We start from the raw sequence: 23127 nt of genomic DNA on the forward strand, positions 1-23127 counted from the left end.
TTATTATACTATGTGAAGTCCAGTTCTGTACGAGAGCGTGTCTTTGGAAGGGTTTGCCGTTCAATCTACAGGGTGATTCAAAACGTATCCAAATAAAAAATTTTTAATGTACAGGGAACTCTCACAAATACAATTTTGTAAAAAAAATCAAAAAGAGCACTTCGAAAATGTTTTAAAAATATATGCACGGCACTGGAAATTGGTCCACTGTAAAACCTCACCTTACCCAATAAAATAATTTGACATACCTGATTTTCTCCACCGACATGTAAACACATTTTACTTTTTTATTAAATTTGTGCATATATTTTTTGTAAAATTACAAACTAATAAACACTTATTATTATTATTATTATTATCATTATTATTACTATTATTTGGGCTCGTCTTACCCAGTCTCTTCGAACAAACACAAATGTTGTCTTGCTTCACCATAAATTAAAACGATATCCATCAACTCCGAGTTGCTATACACGTAAGCCATTTTCGACACTTGAAAAACTATTGTAAACACTATCACAGCAACGATAATACTAAAATCGGATTTCAGTATTCGGAATCGCCTGAGGCTACATGGCCGATTGACGCTAGAGAATACAATAGCCCAGTGATATAAAGGTTGAAAATACTATATCAATATTTTTTTCCGGAAACTATAAGGATTACAAAAAAAAATTTTTACAATATCGACACGCATCTGTTCCCAAATTTGTTAATCACCCAGTATTTCGCCCAAAAATTTACGCAGCAGCACGTGCTTGATCGTTGTTAACACTATTGGAAAATTACATATTTCTAAGGATTAGTCTCCTATAAATATGAACCCCATTCAAAGTTACACCCTGTACAACACAATTTGAATATTTTAGGACTTGTATTAAGATGTATGGATAAGTTTTAAGGAAGAAAATTCATAAAAATATAACAAGTAAAAATACTATAGACGCTTATTACGAATTTTTGTGCTACATTCGCTTAAACTTCTTCATACAGCAAATTCGTGTCAATCGTCGCCAGTCGTCACCTTTTTTATCATGAGTAGCTATCATTGAATCACAAGTTGACAATATCCATAATGGCCAATTAAAAATATTAAATGTTATACGAATACTTACATTCATAGTAGCATAAATTTATTACGTCAGAATAATGTAATAAATTCATTCGTTGTGTCGTGTTATGACATGTTATCACGATATACGTGGTGGAAATGTGCCACGTTAACACGACATATGTGTTGACAATGTGTCGTGTTAACAGGACATGTGTGTTTTCAATGTATTGTGTAAACACGGCATGCGTGTCAACAATGTGTCGTGTTAACACGACATACGTATTGGCAATATGTCTTAAGCCTAAAGATTCGAAACACGCACATTCAACCTAGTATTTTGTAGGAAAATTACAATTAATATTGTACTTTTATGCATTGAATAACTGGTATTATTTTCCATTTCGTTTCAGATGTGTGTGTCGTGCTGCGACCAAAATTATTGCAACGTGAACGTACCAACCAATTCCTCGACTGCCACTTTTGATGATAAGATTTCGAAAATGCGGATGTTAGCTAAAAACCTGTTCAGGGAGAGGGAGAAAGCTCTAACGACAACAATTAAAGACTCGACTTGTGCCAATAATTTTCTTGACAAATATTTATTTTTTATCTGTTTTCTGTTTACGTTATTTTTTATTGGGGATATTTAAGACATATTTTTTAAACGATTTGTTATCGGTGTTGCTTGATATTGTAAATATATATTAATATGCTTATTACATTAATTATTATTAAGGACGTGACTGTTACTTTTTACTACTTTATACAGATAAGTGTAGCTAATTAATTTTGTCCTTTTTTTATGGTATATTTAAGGAAATTTTTTATTTAGAAAATCTGCCCGTTTATTATTTTATTAACAGTTTTCGCTTTTTTTTGTTGTATGGAGCTCTTGATTTTCGAAAAATTTAAATGTATAAATGGTTCTGATTTATCATTTAGGTGGAAATTACTTTAAAGAAGTAGCTGTTATGTAAATCGCCGATAAATTTTGTTTTTAAATGATAAACTTTATTTCAGTGTAGGTAATGTAACATTATACTTATGTTATATAATAATGTTAATAAAATTTTCTATAAAAGTGTTCTTATATTCGTCAGCATCTCCTCAGCACTTCTGGTATTCCAAATTTGTTATTTACTTCTTTTTTCAAGAAACAACACACTTAAAAAAAACGACCATATCACTACAATAATATACATCATTACTTATTAGGGACTGCTGTACTTTCGCGAATAAGCCATTCTCAAAATTACAGTTTTTCTGTAACACGTATACGATACCAAATTCATTTCCTATTCCTTTAAAAATTTTGTTCAGTAGGCAACATACAATACAGTACTTGTGTATACTTGGTTGCATAAAAATGTTTAAAATTTTATATACTCTGTCGGAGATGTCATGAACAGTTGCATAAAAACCAACCATTTCTTTCTTTAAAGCGCTTGCACGTTTAAACTAGCTTCCGACACCGGCTCTTTAATTTTTTTGACAATTTTCGAGCTGTTACAATAGTTGGAATCACTTTTTCAATTAAGTGAAGTAGAACGTTCCAAAATTTAGTATATTGCCATCTATCGCTCACAAGCTGTACTGGACTAAGGAAGAATTGCTTAGAGGGTAGCCAACTGTAACAGTACTCAATGATCGTCATCGTATCAATGGACTAAATAGGTGAGATAATATGACTAACATAATTGTATAAGTAAATTTACTTATACAGTGCTAACATGAACATGGCTAGCATGTACATTTCCTTCTTATATTACAAAAAAAGTTGAGACAAAACAGCCTTTAGATGAGTACATTAATTTATTGACAGTTTTCATAGACTATAGTCCGCCAATCTTCTAAAACAGTTTTAGGACTCAGAAAAATCTGAAAAAATTCCAGTGAACTATGACTATCCCGACGAATCCTAAACTGCATTCAGTTCATGCCTAGCTTGTTCAGTTTTCGAAATGTTCCATTTTTTTTCTTAACGAAAGCGCTTGCACAAAAACTAATCATCGCAACGTCTTCAGCGACCCCAAGATGCACATTTTTCGTAGTCCTAACACTTTTTAAGAAAATCGATGAAATTCCATAAAATTAAAGTGCAACTGCTTCCGTTAAGGAAAAATATGCCGGAAAATTATAAAAAATGTTAAGAATTATTCTGCAACCAGGTATACAGACGTACTGTATTGTTTGTTGCCTACCGCACAAAATCTATAATGAAACTGAAATGAATTAAATCAAAGATTTTAAAGCTAGAGAGGAACTGTATGCAGTTTTGGATTACTCAGAGCTGCTATGGTCCACCGGAATTTTTTCAAATTTTTCGGAGCCCTAAATCTTATTGACGAAAATTGAGGAATATGTCACGAATATGCAGTAGTATGTCACGAAATCGACTTGAAAATTGAAAAAAATTAGTAACAATTTGAAAATTTATGAATAAAAACTGATTTAGAAGACCAATTTTATTTATTTTTTTCTTAGCTTAATGTTATAAAATGCATTCAAAATGATTTTAATAAACATAGTATGCGGCGCCATCTAAGTGTAAAGAGCTCAATTAACGTAGCTGTGAATGAGTAGCTGTTATAGTTGACTACCCATTAAGTAATTTTGCCGTAGTTCAGTGTACTTTCTCGAAGATAGATGCAGAACATTAAATTCTGGAACATTCCACTTCACTAAGAAAAACTTGTTTGTCAAAAAAATAATTATCCCTCTCTCCGTATGCTACTGGGGTCGCTGAACACGTTGCGATGGTCGGTTTTTGTGCAACTGCTTTCCTTAAGGAAAAAATAGCGTCTCCGGCAAAATAAATAAAATTTTAAGAATTCTTATACAACCAAGAATACATAAGTATTGTATTGTATGTTGCCTGTTGAACAAAATCTTTCAATTAGAATTCTAACGAGAAAAATGAAAAATCTTGAAAACTGATGGAGCTAAAAAGTAACTGAATGCAGGTTTGAATTAATCAGGGCTGCTATGGTCCTCCGGAATTTTTTCTAATTTTTCGGACTCCTAAATCTTATTGAGAAATATTGAGGAATGTCATGAATATGCATTAATATCACGAAATCAAATTGTTTATTTGAAAATTGAAGAAAGCTAGTATCAATTTGAATATTTATCAATAAAAACTGATTCAGGAGTCCAATTTTATTTATTTTTTCTTAGTTTAATGTTATAACATACATTCAAAATAATTTTAATAAACATAGCATGCTGCGCCATCTATGTGTACAGAGCTCAATCAACGTAGCTGTGAATGAGTAGCTGTAACAGTTGACTACCCATTAGGTAATTTTTCCGTAGTTCAGTGTACATTCTCGACGATAGATGGGAGGACATCGACAATTTTTGGTACATTTCACTTCCTAAGAAAAAGTTATTTATTGTCAAAGAAATTAAAAGCCGCCTCTACGTATGCAACTCGGATCGCTGAATACGTTGCGATGGTCGGTTTTGTACAACTGCTTTCGTTAAGGAAAAAATGGCGTCTCCGGCAAAAATAAATAAAATTTTAAGAAATCTTCTTCAACCAAGTATACACGAGTATTGTATTGTATATTACCTACTGAACAAAATCTTTTTATTGGAATTCTAACGAAAAAAATGGAAAATCTCAAAAACTGATGGAGCTATAAAGAAACATAATACAGGTTACAATTATTCAGAGCTGCTATGATCCTCCGGAATTTTTTAAAATTTTTCGGTGCCCTAAAACTTATTGAGAAAAATTGATGAATGCCACGAATATGCAGTAATGTCACGAAATCGAACTGTTTATTTGAAAATTGAAGAAAGTTAGTAACAATTTGAAATTTAATCAATAAAAACGGATTCGGGATTTCAATTTTATTTATTTATTCTTAGTTTATTGTTATAACAATACATATTCAAACTAATTTTAATAAACATAGTATGCGGCGCCATCTATGTATAAAGATCTCAATTAACACCAGTGAATGAGAAACTGTTACAGTTGGCTACTCGCTTAGCAATTTTTCCGCAGTTCACTTTAATTTATCGACGATAGATAGCAGGTCATTAAATTATGTCAAGAAATTACAAAGTTTTTCCGTATGCAACTAGGCCCGCTGAACATGTTGCGACGGTTAGTTTTTGTACAACTGCTTTCGTTAGGGAAAAAAATGACGACTCTAGCAAAATAAATAAAATTTTAAGAAATTTGATGCAACTAAGTATACACAAGTACTGTATTGTATGTTGCCTACCAAACAAAATCTTACAATTAAATGTAATCCTAATGGAAAAAATGGAAAATCTCGAAAATTGGTAGAGCTTGAAAAATACAAATTGTTTTCGGAGCCCTAAAACTTATTGAGAAATGTCATGAATAAGCAGTAATGTCACGAAATCGAACTGTTTGTTTGAAAGTTGAAGAAAATTAATAACAATTTGAAAATTTATCAATAAAAACCGAGTCAGGAATTCAATTTTATTTATTTTTTCTTAGTTCAATGTTATGTTATAACAAAATAATGTTAATAAACATAGTTTGCCTCGCCATCTATATAAAAAGATCTCAATTAACACCACTGAATGAGAAGCCGTTGCTCACTTAGCAATTTTTCCGCACTTTAGTGTAATTTCTCGACGATAGATGGCAGGTCATCAAATTTTGTCAATAAATTAAAAAGTTTTTCCGCATGCAACTGGACCCCCTGAACATCTTGCGACGGTCAGTGTTTGTGCAAAAGCTTCCGTTAAAAAAAAATGGCTACTCCAGCAAAATAAATATAATTTTCGGAATTCTTATGCAACCAAGTATACACAGGTGCTGTATTGTATGTTGCCTGCCGAACAAAATTTTAAATGAAAACCTAAAAAAAATGAGAAATTTTGAAAATTGGTGTAGGTAGAAAGGAACTGAATGCAGTTTTGAATTGGGCAGAACCGTTATTGTCCACCGGAATTTCTTCAGTCTTCAACTGTCCAAACCGAACTCTCCATTATTTAAGTCACAAATATGTAAAAAAATGCAATAAAACAAAACGGGTTTGTGTAACAATAAAAGTTTATTAAAAAATTTGCTATAATAAATTATTCGCGTTATCTAAGATAAAAATTAAATAAATTGTGCCTCAAATAAAAGTCAAACGTTTCAAATAATTTCCTATAATTAAGTACAATATTATAAAAAATATGTATTAACGTGATTCTATTAGATGACGATACCATTAAAAAAGCTTTACACCTCCGTGCACCGCTTCCTTAATATTCGCACAAGGTGGACATTTTTTTTATATAAATTATTAGCGGACGCTAAAAAATACCTCCAAACGGTTATATTAAAATTTTGATATTCGATCTATAATATATAACAGCAAATATTATTAAATTTAATCTTTTGTACCTTCAAAATTAGAACCTGGTTAAAATGTGTCGATCGATTGCGTAAGTTGAGCTCGTGAGGTACAAAATAAGCTGTCGAAACTTTAATCCCGTTTCGCCCCTTTCAAAGCGAATCTCAAAATCGGAGAATACACCACGGGCCACAACCCGAACAAGATAATCCCTACGCAATTTACGTTACGAAACGCTTTCCAGTACCGGTCGAACTGCAGCAGGCTGAATGGCAGCAGACACCAACCCATAAAGACGAAGGTATAAACCCTTAAAAGTATCTGTAAAGGCAACTGCACCTTCGGGGAACTGAAGAATTGGGACAGCTTTGCGTTGCTCTTTACTATCGATTTTATCTGGAAAACAGAGATCGAACAGTGAAATTTTGATAATTTATGAATAACGGTAATGTCCCGTTAGTATAAAAACTTATTTCTTTTACGTTAATTTAGTTTCAGAGCTGTCGATCAGACTAGAGCAAACGACATCAATAAAAGATAAGGGCGAACGGACAAGTGTTTTTAATCTGTGTGACTGCTGCGTGCACGTGCAAACACCTACGAAATAGTAAATTTTTTATGAATATTTCTAAAACTATATAAATTTTTTGTAAATGCACTTTGACGGCTAGTATTATTTGAGTTGTGGGGACACATGTTCGCAAGTGACCCATTTTTAAGTACAACGTCAAAAGCGCCAGCCAGACGCTGCCAAGACGCACCAGGGTTCCCGGAAGACGTCCCCGGCGGATTGGCGCCAAGGACCAGGTACTTCTGCGAGCGACTCCACGCCAAGACCACTCTCCAGCATACGCTCGAACCGACAACACATCTTTTTTCACAAACGTAGTTTTCAATAAAAATACTTTATTTCTACCGTTGAGAGAGCGTTGTATTTTGCTGTACAACGAAAGCAACCCTCAGAGTGTCGAAATGAAACTTGAACTTTTTAATGATTTCTATTTTATTGGTTGCTGCTATCAAGAATTGAAATTTTAAACCTTGTGAATGCAAAAATTTAAGAAAAAATTGTACACTCAGTTTATCGAACAAACAAGTAAAAAAATTACGTCTAATAACCGCAATACTCACATCCCTCTCCATGTGTATCACCAAGAACTCGAAGAAGAAGCAGACGTAGTAGCCACTGTGCAACCCGTGCCACACTGACAAAAACAGCAAAGCCGCAAGCTGACTGATTTGACGGTTGCCCAAAAACTTCAACCTTTTGTAGACGTAGTGCGCCACCCAGTGGTTTGTGTTAACGTTGAAGGACTGGATGTAGTGGTTGAACTCGGTGGTATTTTCGAAAATGGAAATTTTAATATTTTCCAATCCGTTCCACTGCGCCTCGCCGTGTTCGTTCTCGCCGGTGTAGGTTATCCCTGAAAATATTTTCATGCACTTCACGACGAAGAGTAAATAGTGAAACGTCAGAGCAGAGCAACACTACAGCAAATAGGCAACCAGCAATATACATTTTTATAGATTTTATTACACAGGTTATCTAAATATGAATCAATGCACAAATAACGGACTTTCCCCCATTCTAACGCAGATTTTCTATAAAATGGAGTTAGTTTGACACTCAAGTTACTTTTCGTTGTAAAGAAATTTGTAATTTGAGTGTCAAACTAACTCCATTTTATAGAAAATCTGCGTTAGAATGGGAGAAATTCCGTTATTTGTGCATTAAGTTGTATTTAGACAAACTGTGTAATAAAATCTATGAAAATATATTGCTGGTTGTCTATTTGCTATAGAACCTTCTTAAAAGACAAACTATGTGGGTGTAAAGGACGTACAAATTATTTGTATACCAAAAAATGTGGAATCTAGACGCAAATGACGCCACTATTTGTGCCATACTTGCCGATGGCCTTAATGTCACAGCGTTTCTATGAAATTGACATAAATGTTTTTAAATAAATCATTTTCTAAGCTAAAAACTATTGTAAATTCTGAGCTTTCTGATTTAATCTATGAAAATTCTAAACGGCAATATTAAACATGTTTCAGCGTCTTTAAAAACTTTGATGTAACAAAATGTTTTTTTTTAATTTAATTGAGTATTTCTGCCATACTGAAAGAAAAAACGTTTTAACAACCATTTGCATCAAAAGCGTTAGTTGATTTAATAAATTTAGTTTTGCCTAAGTGGAAACGTCTCACATTGAGAAGAGAGATAATTCTTCATGGGACAATAATCACTAAAACACATTACACTGTCTATGTTTCGCAAAATTCTATTTCAAGATGAAAAAAAAAATAAAAAAAAACATGTGTTTTGAAAAGAAAAAAACGTCGCGCAACGAGACTCGAACCAGTGATCTCGTGACTGTCAGAACCGAACGCTACCAACTAGGTCACGCTCCCAGTTGAAGAATGTGTCGCATCTAGTGGATTTAGCTGGCAGGTAAAGCTTCAAAATTGAAATTGAACAATTTCTATAACTTATCAGTGCAAATTGTATGTTATTTTTGTTCTTTAAGTTGTTTGTTTTTCTATTAAATTATTTTGATTCCAACATTTTTTCCAGATCGTCAAGTTTGACATATTATTAGTTATTCGTGTTTTTGTTGAAAATCACAAAATTTTTTGAAAACTAACGAGTAAGAAAAGTTTTAGAATTAAATTCCCCATAAAACAAAGTAATAATTTTTTAAGTCCGCCAACAGGTTAGAAATTTCTGTCACATTTTAATAGTGCTTCAATACTTCAATTGAACTCTAGTTATGCCAGGTTCTCAGGAGGCGATTTTAGTTGAACGATTTTTGTTGATCAAGAAAAATCGCAAACGATTTGCGTTCACACGATTGAAACCATAATCAGACCGAATTGGCAGTTGCTTTAAAATGGCGCCAAGTAAAGTAGTGCAAACTTGTGTAAGGGAAATTGAAAGTATTTTATTTGAGGAATTGAAAATAATTTTAAGAAGATATTTAGCTCTGTGTCGGTTCTTATGCGAAACACCCTGTATATTGCCAGAAACTACTAGGGATGGTCCAAAAAAGATCACCGATGATTCAAATTTTCTAGTAAAACTGCCCAAAATACGAAAATACAGCAGGCATAAAACACCTTGTATAACGTAAATTACAAAATTTCTTCAATAGTTAATATTTTTTAGTAATGTTTAACATTGTCTACTTACCAAATAAAATACAAGCGCCCTCTGCGATGAGCCAACAAGATATATATTTATATAAGGTGTACCGTCCCCAAATACCGAGCAGCAACATTTTTCTAAAGAAACTTAAATTTTGAAACTGATCAGTCAAAAGGTATTCATCAGAGACAAACATTCCAAATACTTGGAAAATTGCAAGGTATACGACGCCAAGAGTAAACCTCTTTACAGCGGCATCTACCGAGTCTGGCGGACAATTAGGAGCATCCTAAAAATTAAATACGTAACTATAAAACGTTTTTTAAATATATTTTATTGTAAAATACCTTTTTGCCGTAGTTGCCCGCTACAAATTCCTGGTACCTTTTCATTGGGAACTGCGGCCCAATCAAACATGCCGCCGGGAAGAAACTATGCCCAAATATTTCCAGAAGCTCCGGCCTCTTGACCAGGGCCACTTTTTTACTATCAGCAGATAATTTATCGTGTGGCTGATGTCCGTCGTAATAGTCATAAGCTGTCCCTAAAAATCCAATCCGATAGACAAAAAACTTATTAAAAAAAAAAATCTTTACCAATTAATCGTAGTGCTAAAATGCACTGGGGCATAGTCCAAATTATATCATAAGTATCGGTACTGGTGTAAAAATAACCTGCAATTAGAGGTATTAATTATCAGCAGAAATTTCTGATACCTATACATTTCTCACCTATTAATAAATATGACATATTGAAGATAAATGTCACAGCCACGCATAGCATAGTGCCTTTAAGTATTAATAATGTGCAGTATGTGAAGAAAATTGTGAACACGCAGTGGAACATATCCATGCCATAGTTCCAGTATCCCAAAAGGAATCCAGTGAGAATGAAATATATGTGTTGCAAATATGCATCTTTACCGTACACATATTTTCTATATATTAAGGCCAAAGGGTAACCTGAAAATTATACGTCGTACACAAGATAAATGAAACAAACTGGAAAAAAACAAACATTGCGCCTAACTTTATAATCAATAAAGTTATTAATAGTTAATGCACTCATATAATCAATATCAAATTATTATTTGTAACATGTGAAAAGCTTTACTGAATAAACATTTTTGAAATATCATTGAAAATGCAAATAGTACATAGAACTTTTATAAATGAAGTAGATGAATTTATCTTTTCTTACGACCTTTGATATAAGGTACAAAAATAACTGTTCTAAATTAGTGTAAAAATTCTGAAAATGATGAATTAAAAGATTACTCACCACCAAGAACAGTCAATAGCAATTTTAAAGCAGGCTCGGTAGTACCTAACAAATCACTAATTTTTGCCAAATATGAACTGGAAATTTCTTCAAGCATTTTTAAAGTTGGAATTAGGACATTGCTGCCTATCCAAGATAGGCTTTGTTGTTATAACGCGAAATCGTAATGTTGACTAACTGACGTTGTCAGTTGTCACTAACGTAATTTGTCATGAGATATCAAATTAATTCGTCATTTGTCAATAGTTGACGTAACCAATTTTTCGAGACGCATCACTGGACCACGGCACAAAATTAAATAAGAAACAACGGTATATAAAACTAACGCGGGAATGAAATTCATTTCAGATCTGCTCAGTTTTCGTTGAGTATGAAGCTCCAGCTTAGTCCAAGTTTTACACAACCACAGGAACATGTCATTCAGTAATGTGTGATTGTATGGGCACAATGGCACAACTTAGAATCTAGATTTGTGTGCATGGGTGTTCTCGAAGCGAATAACAAAAATTAAGAATATTTTTCTTATGGACCATGGACTAATTGTCTTCTATTTTTGAAGTACGTCGGCGCAACAGGGTGACGAAAAACAAATCGCATTGAAAATCGAACCCTGGTATATAAGTTTTTGATGCTAAAATACCACATACTTCTATCCTATACTGATCATTACCTATAGTTTCAATGGATGACCTTGTTTCCAAAAAGGGGGGGCGAGACGTACTCCGTGTGTTTTGCGCATGTTCCATAATTAGGCGCGGTTGCATTCAAATTGAAAAGATTGTCACGGCATGCTCTGTACTATAGCCGATTATATACATATAAGATATTAAAATAAATAACGTAAGTATCTGCATAACCTATTTAATATTTTGCAGGCTCAAATACAATAAAACAGAATACAAATTTATATGCTTTTAAAACTATATACATATGCATGTTCGTAATTTTGGACATTTTTTAAATGACTGGTTTATTTATTAAACAAGACTTAGTATTTCAAAAAATCGCCACTATTCGCTCAAGCCGGGCACAACTGACAATCTTTTTTTTATAAAAAAAGTTCATTATATAATTATTTATTATAATGGTTTCTGCAGTTTATTTGATAATATAAAAAAAACATGCTATAAAATATCTGTAAGAGACCAATCCGATAATAATGTCCACGATTAAGGTGGCCATATCCCTGGCCGAGAAATGGTGAAATTTCTGGCATTTTTAGGTACTGAAATCTTGAAAAGTAAAACGTGTAGAACAAAAGTAAGCACAAAAATAAAATCCTTGATGTTTTATTTATTCATTGTTACCATTTAAATTTACCCAAATAAAATAATAACAAAAAAAAGCGTTTGTAAAACATGCGTTTTCTGTTTATCCTAACCCCACATTTTAAGAATTATTTTCACGTACTTATAAATAAAAGTAAACAATTTTATATGTAGGACTAAGGAAGTAAATGTAAGAATATTTACATGTGGAGTTATATATAAAAAAGGTAGTATTTTCGTAGATTTCAGTACCTAAAATCTTGATGGTTTGATTGTTTCTTGCACCTGTTTATTCGTTTTACTGCGGCGTCTTTGAAAATACTCAGGTGGCATGACATAACATTCCTATTATTTGATAAACTTTAGATTATTCAGTTATTAAATGTTTGAAATTATTTGTCTTTGCGGAAAACACTATTTAAAGGCCCTTAAGGAAGGCTCTTATCGAGTATAATTTTGAAACATTTTTACTAAATATCAACACAAGACAAATTAATAGAAGAATTAGTGCAGGTTTAAACAGATTATGAAATAAAACTCAAAAGATACATTTATTTATTTATTTATTAAAATATACACTATACCATAACAGTTTCACCAAAGCACTAGCACAACACAAAACAAAATGAGAATATTTTTTAGGTTAGCTCGGTTTGGCTTTTTACCGCTCGGCGCTCACCGTTCTTGGTTCTTTTCAACCAATCAAAACCCGTAAAGTAAACGCATGCGTATGAATACGATGGTACGTCGACCCACTTTTCGGCTTCAAGTCAATTGCAAAATGATCAGTATAGGATAGAAGTATGTGTAAAATACGTCAGTTCGTTAGTTTTTCGTCATCTGCTAGAGGTCGCTAAGGTACGACCTCCTCGGTGTCATTTTATCTAACATTTTTGAGGTTAGGTCGGTGTTAAAACAGTAATGTTTGTCAGCCATTTCTGCGCATGACGTCACCTGAGACCAACTCGGCCATCAAACGTAGTTAAGAGAAACAGAAGGAAATATTTATTTACACTTGTCTTATTTCTGGTCGAAATTTATAAATTATAGGAAATAAAAACTGCTCTTGCAACTAAAATATACAAAAGCATTAAAATTAAATTTATTTTAATAAATATTTTTATTTAGAAGATAAAATACATAAAACGTAACTACAAGAAATGTACACACAACAGTACATAAATATTTTTTTAAAATGCCGTTTACTCCACGGCTACGATTACTCACATCAAACACATCTATATATAAAAATATAAATATCCACTTCAAATGAAATAAATAATGGAATAACTTTTTAAACATGTCTTAGAAATAATATTTATAACATAATGGTCCTTAAATTAACCATAAAGATATTACAACGAAAGAAAAAGTACAAAATCTGATCTAAACATTAAAAAAAATACTTTACGAGTGTTTTTTAAATAGTTTTATAGCAAGCTAAAAAAAAGTTTCTTTCCACGTTAATTTATCATTACCCTTTTTTCTATAAACAAGAAATGCATCAGCGGTTCGTTGTCGTGAAAATTAGACCTAGTTTGAGAATTAAAACATTTCAGCCGTAAAGACGACGCCTAACATCACACTAACATATTGTTACCACCTAAAGTTTACGAATTATATCTATTTCATAAAAAAAATAAAATTTTAAAGAAATTCAGCTAAACCCAGTTAGTACGTCTAGCCTTGCCTTATTAATTCTTAATTGCAGTAGGACCTAGTTATCGTTGCTATACTGTTCGGGCAAAACGTACGAAATGTCGTCCCAGGGATGTCTGTACAACCCCTGCTTCAATCGCTTCTGATCCATGTAGTGCCCTATGAAACCGATGGACCTACCCAAAACGAAGAGGGAGTTGATCGCCCCGATATTGATATACTCCTGCGCCTCTTCGCTGGTGAAGCTGCCGCAGTGTTTGAGCATGTCGACGAAGGCGCACGCTATGACTCCGTCCACGTTAAGGATGAGGTTGGGCTTCTTGCTCGTCGTTATCTTTTCCACTTCGAGTGCGTACTGCAGGAGCGGCGTTTGCGGGAAGTTTGCCATCACGTACTCCTTGACGATCTTAACGCGCTGGTCGGGGTTGTTTATGGATTTGACCCTGTGGCCGATACCCATGATGAGTTGGCCCTTGTTGCGCATGTGGTTGACGAACTCCGTCGGGTGCATTCCTGGAATACAAAGAGCTGAGATTTCGTTGCTGACAACATAACTTTCTCAAATTTATCGAGACAAGTAGCAGGTAAGTACAAAAGATGCCCTAAATGCCAAATAAAGTTCCTAGATTGATCAAGTACTGCGATCACCCGCCATTTTGTGACAAAATTTCTATTATCAACCTTGAATTTAAGTGTGAGTGAGATATAACCTAAAAAAGCGTACCTAAATGTCATTGTACACAACGCCTACTGACACAAAACTTTACTTTGTACCTACTGGCAGAGAGTGACCTGCTAATCTGTGAATGTGTAAATTTGTATCATTTGCGGAGGAGGAGGAGGAGAAGGAAGAGGAATTGAGGTTTAGAAAGTGTAGGATTACTAACCTTTATCGTAGGCTTCGCTGAACGTCTTGGCGGCACCGTCCAGAGCCCCACCGAACCTATCTCCGATGGTCAACAGGCCCGACACTAAGCTGGAAACCAGATCCTTGCCAGCACGAGCACAAACGATCGTGTTATGGGCCCCAGAAACGGCCGGTCCGTGATCGGCCGTCACCATCAGACACATCTCGAAGAATTTGCAGCAGTAGGGGGGCAGGCACCTCTGGAACCAGAGCAGGGAAATTACGCCGCCGATCCCGACGTTCTTCTGTAGGACGTCGGATATGGGCATACCTGAAAAACAAATAATGTGTCGTTCGTCGTAATCGTGGGGTAATTATTCGATTCCTACCAGCGTAAATCAATTCCTGGCCGCGTTCGTCGCAAATCGAAGTCATGAAACTGGCCGGTTTACGGATGAGGCCCAACTCCCTGGCCCAGTTGTAGTCCATGGGCACGGTTGGGGGCGGGACCTCCGGGGCGGGCACGATGTGCCCCTGCTTGACTAAGTGTTCGTATACGTTTTGTATTACGTCACCTAGAAAGAAAAATGTGTTTTGTAGCAAATAGGCAACCAACAATACATTTTCTATAGATTTTATTACACAGTTCGTCTAAATATGAATCAATGCACAAATAACAGACTTTCCTTCATTTTAACACAGATTTTCTATAAAATGGAGTTAGTTTCAAACTCAAATTACTTTTTAGTGTAGAGAAATTTGTAATTTACTTGTTTAAAAACAGCAAATTACAAATTTCTTTACAACGAAAAATAATTTGACTTTCAAACTAACTCCATTTTATAGAAAATCTGCGATAGAATGGAGGAAAGTCTGTTATTTGTGCATTAATTCAAATTTGGAAAAACTGTGTAATAAAATCTATAGAAAATGTATTGCTGGTTGCCTATTTGCTAACACTCAACACTTTCATGTTAAAAATACCATTAAGTAAAGCATTAAATATTGGTACAAGGTGTTTTTCATACTGGAGTTTTGTTTTAACACAACTTAAAGCAGATATAAGAATATTTTGAAAATAACTTTTTTTGAAAATTCAAAAATTGTGATAATTAACTAAAATTTTAATTTAGATAAATTCGGGGCTTCCTCAAGATGTTCGAAATTTACTTTGCGTTTCACTTTTCAAGTGTGGACGAGATATAACCTACAAAGTAAATGTCATTGCGATTCAGTGCCCACTGGACCAAATAATTGCTCTGTACCCACCGGCAGAGAGTGACCTGCTAATCTGTAAGTGCTAAGAAAGCATTACTAATGTCACACTAGGCGAAATCATCAGCAGAATCACCAGATTTGTAACAGCATGAAAAATTAATGCTTAATTCTTGTAACGTACGTAGTACGATAATAATTACCTAAGAAATCGAAAGATTCAGGTACATGGGCACCAGCCGTGGCGAGCGCCTCGTTCTTCGCATTCGCCGTCTCCTTGTTCGAGTTGGCGCAGGAACCCGCGTGTCCGAACTGGACCTCGGATGTGAACATTCCAGCGCAGGTACCTACAATCAGCCACCGTTAGTATACACGAAAACACGTTATTTACAAGAGCCTCGCTGACCTATACACCAAGCGACGAGCGGTTTCGTGATCTGCTTCGTCTCGATCGCCGTGCAAACTTCGTACTCCTCCGTACCGCCCACTTCGCCCAACAACACGATCATCTTAATGCTCTCGTCTTCCTGATACCTAAGAAAAAAAAGTTTTTTATTCAACGTCCCATTCCATTTTTACCTTCGTATTTTCAAATAAATTGCTCATTACCTCATGATGTGGTCGATGAAAGTGCTCCCGGGATATCTGTCCCCGCCGATCGCAACGCCTTCATAAACTCCGTCCGTCGCTTTGGACACGATATTGTTGAGTTCGTTAGACATCCCCCCCGACCTCGACACGTAAGCTACGCTTCCCGGTCTGTACAGTTTCGAATGCAGGATGTTGTCCATCATGCCGCCCGTGTTACCGATCTTAAAACAGCCCGGTTTCACTCCGCCGACCGTCGCAGGGCCTATAATGGTAACCTTCTTCTGGTCGGCTTGCTTGATGAGCTTCCTAGTTAGATTCTCGGGGATCCCCTCCGCTATAATAGCGATAGTCCTGATCTGTGGAAACTCCAAGGTATCCAGGGTGCTCTGATAGGCGGAACGCAACGAGGCGAAGTTGACCAGCACGTCGGCGTCGGCATGTTTCGTCATGGCGTCTTTCATTTGCTTATACACCGGGATCAAGATCTCTTTGTGACCCCAGTAGAACTTCTGTTTGTGGTCGCCCGTGAACGGGTAGATTATCGCCACTACGCTAGGTTCGTTCCTGCGGCAGACAAAGTCGAAATCCAGCATGCTCTGGATGGCGCGGTTCTGCATGCCCCAGATTATCGACTTGGTGGTGTTGGTGAACAACGGAGACGACTTCGAATCGCCCTAAGTGAAATGAAAGAAAAATAATGGAAACAGAGTTATTCGTATCACGTCGGAGCGAATCGCATAAGAAAAAGAAATAAAATTTGAATTACCTTATTACTAGTGTGAGGTCTTATTTCTATTGGGTTTGGTATATTTTCCTTCAAAGAAAAAAAAAAAAGAAAAATTATAAATCTTACATAAATTCTGAACATAAACTGAAGTAATTATACAAATAAAACCAGTGAAGTTAAAATTTATACATGGTATTTTGGAGAAAAAGTACCATAAATGCAGAGGCCGATCAAACGTTACAAAACAGGGTTCATAGTTCAAAAGTAATATAGAATTTCCCGACTTTTTTAGGTTTTTCCCGACATAAAAAAAAATCAAGTCGCTTGTAGTGCAATTTTACATACTAATTGGTGTTTATGCATTAAACTTTTTATAGACTCACATCCATAATCTTTTTTATGCCCAAAAAATCTCTTATAAAGGTTTCATAACCACAAATAGTGTTCCCCTTCAAGAAACCAGGGCCGGTTGTAATAGCTGTTTTACCATTGACAATTTATTGATCAATTAATTCATGAAGTCGCTTCATCAAGAAATTGGACAAGTGTAATGTACCAAATCTGCTGTCAAATAACTTCATGAATTTATTCATCAAGTTCTTGACGAATTATAGCTGTTTTACATTGACAATTTATTGATGAATAAATTGAAGAAGTTTATTGGTAAACAGTGTGGTTTTACAGTGCTACAGACTTTGTCAAGTTTTTTAACGCATGAATCAGTTCTACCAACGAATCAAAGAAGCAAATAAATTTCAAAAATGTCACCTTTCCACTCATAATTGTAGCGATACAACAGCGGTACTGTTTTGACACATATTATATAAATATTAGTGTTTGTAAGTAACAAATCAGTAAAAACAATACAAAACTAGTACGACGCCACACAATTATTTACATATTCCAATAACATAACCTCATTACTGATCTGAAGCTGGAAATCTGTTGGGTTGGTACTTCTGCACTTCACGAAGAAATTGACGAAAATTAGAACATGCTCTAATTCGTCAAGAACTTGATGAATAAATTCATGAAATTATTTGACAGCAGATTTGGTGCATTACACTTATCCAATTTCTTGATAAGCGACTTCATGAATTAATTGATGAATAAATTGTCAATGTAAAACAGCTATTACAAAATTTCCTGTTGCAAACATAAAATTCCCTGACTTTCACGAGTACGTTTAAAATTCCATGACTATTCCCTGTTTTTTATGAAGAATAATGAATTCCCTGACTTTTCCTGGTATAAAATGGTTTTTTGTGCGACCCGATCGGTTCATTTTTTACAGAGAAAATCCAGAAAAACCTCCAAAATAGACCTTTTTTCAAAAATTCATGACTCCGTCAAATATAAAGGTGGAAAAAACAATCTTGCGGAAAATAATAGATAATAATATGTAGTTTAATTGTGCGCAAGATAGTTTCTGTCCGATACATAGTTTTTGCACAATTTCATTATAAACAAATTAGGATTGTTTTGCACAGCATGATGATTTATCAAAAATGGTCCGATTGAAATTCAGAAAACAGCATCTGAAAGTAGACGACAAAATCTCCAATTTGTATATCTCGGATTTTTGTCTGGGTGATAGGAAATATGCTAAAAATGTCTTTGAAAGTCGCCCGAAACGATCGAAAATACGCTCGAGCCAGAGTCCTCTGCTGGCTGCTACCCCTACTACCGCGCAACTCTGGCCCGAGCGACTTTCAAGGACATTTTTAGCATATTTCCCATCACCCAGACAAAAATCCGAGAAATACAAACTGGAGATTTTGTCGTCAACTTTCAGATCCGTTTTCAGAATTTAAATCGGACCATTTTTGATAAACCGCCACGCTGTGCAAAAAAAAAGACCAAATTTTTTTTATAATGCAATTGCGCAAAAACTATGCGTCGGACAGAAACCTTCTTGTGCACGATTAAACTACATATTATTATCTGTCATTTTCTGCAAGATTGTTTTTCCAGCTTCAAATTTGACGGTGTTATGAATTTTTTAAAAAAGGTCTACTTTAGAGGTTTTTCCGGATTTTCTCTGTAAAAAATGAACTGATCAGGTCGCATAAAAAACAATTTTTTACGTTTTTTCATTTTATACAAAAGTACTATTGAGAGTAAAACGATTCCATTGTTATTATTCGATATTATAAAAAAAACAAAAAAATTCATTTTTTTGCAGTTTTTATTGTTTAAAAAGAAATTGTTCACGACTTTGTTGGAGAAATCACTTGGGTTTTCATTTACTAAGTATTTTTCTCTATTGGTTGGCCTACTAAGCCACTAGGTAAGATCGTAGCTAGCGACTCCTTACATATAGTCAAACACTAACAACATTAATACATTTAGCACCGCTGAAAACTTAGCTGTACCTAATTTCAATACATTGTGCTGTTTCTTGAATTGATAAATTTTGATTTCAAGAAACTTTATTTGGCGCCCTGTAACTCAAAAACCAGACGGTCTATAGGAAAAAATATTCTATTTTTTTATCTATTAACACCTAGACTTGTGGTACATTTTTGCAAAACACCCTGTATAATGTATATTTCCATGTTTTATCATTCGAATAACAAATCGGCAGTAATAACAACAAAATATGACCCAAGTACTTAAATTTACACAATGCCATTAAATTGAGATAAAAATAAATACGTTCACAAATGAGGTCGATTAAAAATTATTACACAAGTTCAATTACAATTACTACAACTTCATGCTGTTATACTAGTTTATAGAACTGGTTTTATTAATATAAGATTACGACTCCGCAGAAACAATAATTTGAAGTTAATAGAAATCAAACTGGGAGGAACAGTATAAAAGAAAATATAGACCAAACCACCAATCAAAGTTAAACTTACACTGACATGCAACACATGTTAACTAAACAGTTACGTAAAACCTTTAAATATACGTTTACAGATTTTTTTAATATAGTGGACTCCCCCTAAACCAACCGCCACGAGTTTGGGACTATAATGACTCACAGACCTGTTGAGCTGCTGATTAATTGTGGCGTTACGTTGTTCCGTAGCGGCTTGCAAAACGCGGTAAAAATCTTTCGTGTACTTTATACCCATTCCATCAACATTCAGAAGTATCCCTTCACAACACGTGCAACCTCTTAATTTTCCCGAAACAAAAATGGGGAGTCCCTCATCACCTCGCAAACCAAAGGTATCGATCAACAAGATCCCACGCTTCTACTCTAGGGTGGCCAAAAAAAACGAATATTTTTTTTCGTGTCTCTTGTGAAAATAGTTTATCATGTTTTAAGAGCCCCCTCAAAAAATCAGCTCATAAAAAAATTTTTTAGAGGTCGCTCAAGATTTTTAAAAATTTCCAAAACCGTCAAAAATTGAATTTTTTAAAATTTTTTTTTCTCGTTATTTTATCATTTTCTAGGTTGAAAAAAATCTCGATTGTGAAAATTTCAAATCGATATTTTAATTTCTGAAGGTCATAATTATTATTTTAACTTTAAAAGTAGTGTACCTAAAATGTTTTCGAGCGACCTCTAAAAATAAATATCAACGAACTAATAATTTTTTTTAATTGAATTTGATGAACAAAAGAACAGAAATAAATCACGAGACACTTAAAAAATTCTCTGCGAGTATCAAATATTTATAATTTTTTAATTTTTTAAAATTTAAGTCGTGATTTATTTCTATTCTTTTGTTCATCAAATTCAAGAAAAAAAATAATTAATTCGTTGATACTTATTTTTAGAGGTCGGTCGAAAACATGGTACACTACTTTGAAAGTTAAAATAATTGTGAGCGATCTTTAGAAATTAAAATATCGATCTGAAATTTTCAGAATAGCGATTTTTTTCAACGTAGAAGTTGATAAAACGAGAAAAAAAATAAAAAATAAATTTTTGACGATTTTGGAAATTTTGTAAAAATCTTGAGCAACCACTAAAAAAATTTTTTTTCAGCTGATTTTTTAAGGGGGCACTTAAAACATGATAAACTAACATATATTCACAACACGAAAAAAAAATATTAGTTTTTTTGGGCCACCCTAATCTACTCATACCTCTCACCATTTCGTATTCGCAGGAGATAGATGTGTTTCTTGCGCATCTGTATTTGAATACTGTAACCGCGTGTATGTGTGTGTGTTGTGTTGAAGAAATGAGTGAAAAAGGAAAACGTAAAGTTGTAACGATGGGACAAAAGCTAAATGCTCTTGAGCGTTTCGACAAAGGAGTCAGTCAAGCTTATTTGTGATGAACTAAACGTAGGAAAAAGTACAGTAAACAACTGGTGGAGGAATCGAAATGATTTTGCTTTCAGAAGAACAATGCACACAAAAAAACAAAAGAAAATCGACTAGTACTTTAAGAGCTTATTTTTTTATCGCTATCTGGTCTGGGTCCCGGTCCTCCCGAAGTGGCCCGTTAAGAGGGAGCCCACTGTATATTTTTTCTATTACGCACTACTGCAAAATTAAACAGTTTAATTAGAAAACGTTTAAACAGTTGGTGTGACGTTTTCTTTAAAAAAATATAAATCAATATCCAACTACCCAAATATATTTACCAAAAAATATATAAGTTTTGGATCACAATTTTTTTTTCATTTTCACTTTATTCCTCTTTATAAATTTTTTTCTCCGTTTATTTGGGTACTTTGCCACTTGTGAATAAATTTAAACATTTATAAATAGAAGAAGTAAATAAAAGATTCACATTTATAACTAAATATGGAAAAATTTACTTGTCCCGCACCTTTATTTTTCCACACATGACAAAATATCCAAATAAAAAACTCAAAATTATGCCACAAACTTGAAACAGTACAGAAAAACAGATATGAAAAAGGATTAATAAAAACACCATTATAAAAAGTCGTGGTTAAGAGGGCTCTATAGCAAATAGGCTACCAGCAATACATTTTTATAGATTTTATTACACATTTTGTCTAAATATGAATTAATGCACAAATAACAGACTTTCCCCCATTCTAACGCAGATTTTCTATAAAATGGACTTAGTTTGAAACTTAAATTCCTTTTTGTTGTGAAAAAATTCGTAATTTACGATGCAAATTACTAATTTCTTTACACCAAAAAGTAATTTGAATTTCAAACCAAGTCCATTTTATAGAAAATCTGAGTTAAAATGGAGGAAAGTTTCTTATTTGTGCATTGATTCATATTTAGACAAACTGTGTAATAAAATCTATAAAAATGTATTGCTGGTTGCCTATTTGCTACAGAGACCCCTTAATAAATTACTTTTTAACATTCACAAGTAGCTACGAAATGAATACAAAGTATGGATTAACTTCGATACCTCCATATGTATAGATTTTAATTAAAATTAATATTTTAGTCACAATTTAGACCATGCCACACTTGCAACTATCTAACGTCAGTAAAACTGAAGCGATACTTGCACTATTCCATACATTAATAAAACAGTGTTCATATAAGAGAAGAAATATAGAAAACAAGATAATCCGACACGATCGTGATTTACGAGGCTTACCATGGCGTTCCTGCTGCAAACAACGGACGGTTTCACGGGCTCCTTATTCTGGGACAGCAGCTTCTGTTTGTTCGGCTGCTTCTCGCCGGTGGGTAACGCAAAATTCGCCGTGGCGGTTTCCACGTTGTTCTCCTGCGGTATCGGACGGATTCCTAGTGCCATGGCCACGATGGCGGTCATGTGGGTCTCGGGACCAAAAACGTACAGCGGAATGGCTAAAAATATTTTTAATCCGTCACACTTGAAGGTTAAGGAAGCGAGTCCTACATTTATTAAAAATAAGGACATTGAGTAAGTTCTCGCTCTCCTTGTCAAGAGCATGATGCTCTAGAACGAGAAGTATCAGACATGGAATCTGAAATCTACCTTTATTTTCTTCAAATATAAAGTCTAGGATACTTATTCGCCATCCGAGTTATATCTCGAATTATATCCAGCATAAATTTGATAGAATTCAACGAGCATGGAAACAGAATAACTATTTGGAGAATGGCAAACGAA

At 34.2% G+C, this 23127-nt stretch overlaps 3 protein-coding genes across 7 annotated transcripts in view; 1 reads left to right on the top strand and 2 right to left on the bottom strand.

Annotated features, from left to right (window-relative positions):
* LOC108903878 (ly6/PLAUR domain-containing protein 6-like) overlaps positions 1-2074 on the top strand; it is a 365593-nt gene extending 363519 nt beyond the window's left edge. For both annotated transcript variants that reach the window (XM_018706215.1, XM_018706217.1), the window contains exon 4: positions 1465-2074. In XM_018706215.1, the coding sequence (XP_018561731.1) occupies positions 1465-1704 (240 nt within the window). In that variant the 3' untranslated portion in view covers positions 1705-2074. The remainder of the gene's footprint in view (positions 1-1464) is intronic.
* Positions 2075-6088: 4014 nt separating this feature from the next.
* Positions 6089-11015, bottom strand: LOC108903849 (lysophospholipid acyltransferase 5). 2 transcript variants are annotated; one of them, XM_018706167.1, is made up of 7 exons: positions 10814-11015; positions 10264-10494; positions 10129-10206; positions 9880-10076; positions 9578-9821; positions 7516-7808; positions 6089-6780 (listed from the first exon to the last, which is right to left on the bottom strand). In XM_018706167.1, exons 1-7 carry the CDS (start codon positions 10908-10910, stop codon positions 6517-6519), a joined length of 1404 nt encoding a protein of 467 aa, XP_018561683.1. In that variant the 5' UTR covers positions 10911-11015; the 3' UTR covers positions 6089-6516. The 2 variants fall into 2 exon arrangements, with proteins under 2 accessions (XP_018561683.1, XP_018561684.1); XM_018706168.2 differs by lacking the exon at positions 10814-11015 and adding an exon at positions 10550-10636.
* A 2156-nt stretch (positions 11016-13171) lies between these two features.
* LOC108903861 (ATP-citrate synthase) overlaps positions 13172-23127 on the bottom strand; it is a 52072-nt gene continuing 42116 nt past the window's right edge. For 2 of the 3 annotated variants that reach the window (XM_018706181.1, XM_018706180.2), the window contains exons 6-13: positions 22627-22841; positions 17160-17207; positions 16412-17067; positions 16209-16336; positions 16006-16149; positions 14977-15162; positions 14628-14918; positions 13172-14253 (exon numbers count right to left, since the gene is read on the bottom strand). In XM_018706181.1, coding sequence (XP_018561697.1) covers positions 13799-14253; positions 14628-14918; positions 14977-15162; positions 16006-16149; positions 16209-16336; positions 16412-17067; positions 17160-17207; positions 22627-22841 — 2123 coding nt within the window. In that variant the 3' untranslated portion in view covers positions 13172-13798. The remainder of the gene's footprint in view (positions 14254-14627; positions 14919-14976; positions 15163-16005; positions 16150-16208; positions 16337-16411; positions 17068-17159; positions 17208-22626; positions 22842-23127) is intronic. The other variant, XM_018706182.2, reaches the window with a different exon arrangement.

Source organism: Anoplophora glabripennis, unplaced genomic scaffold, assembly GCF_000390285.2.
Source record: "Anoplophora glabripennis isolate ALB-LARVAE unplaced genomic scaffold, Agla_2.0 scaffold49, whole genome shotgun sequence".
Taxonomy (NCBI): domain Eukaryota; kingdom Metazoa; phylum Arthropoda; class Insecta; order Coleoptera; family Cerambycidae; genus Anoplophora; species Anoplophora glabripennis.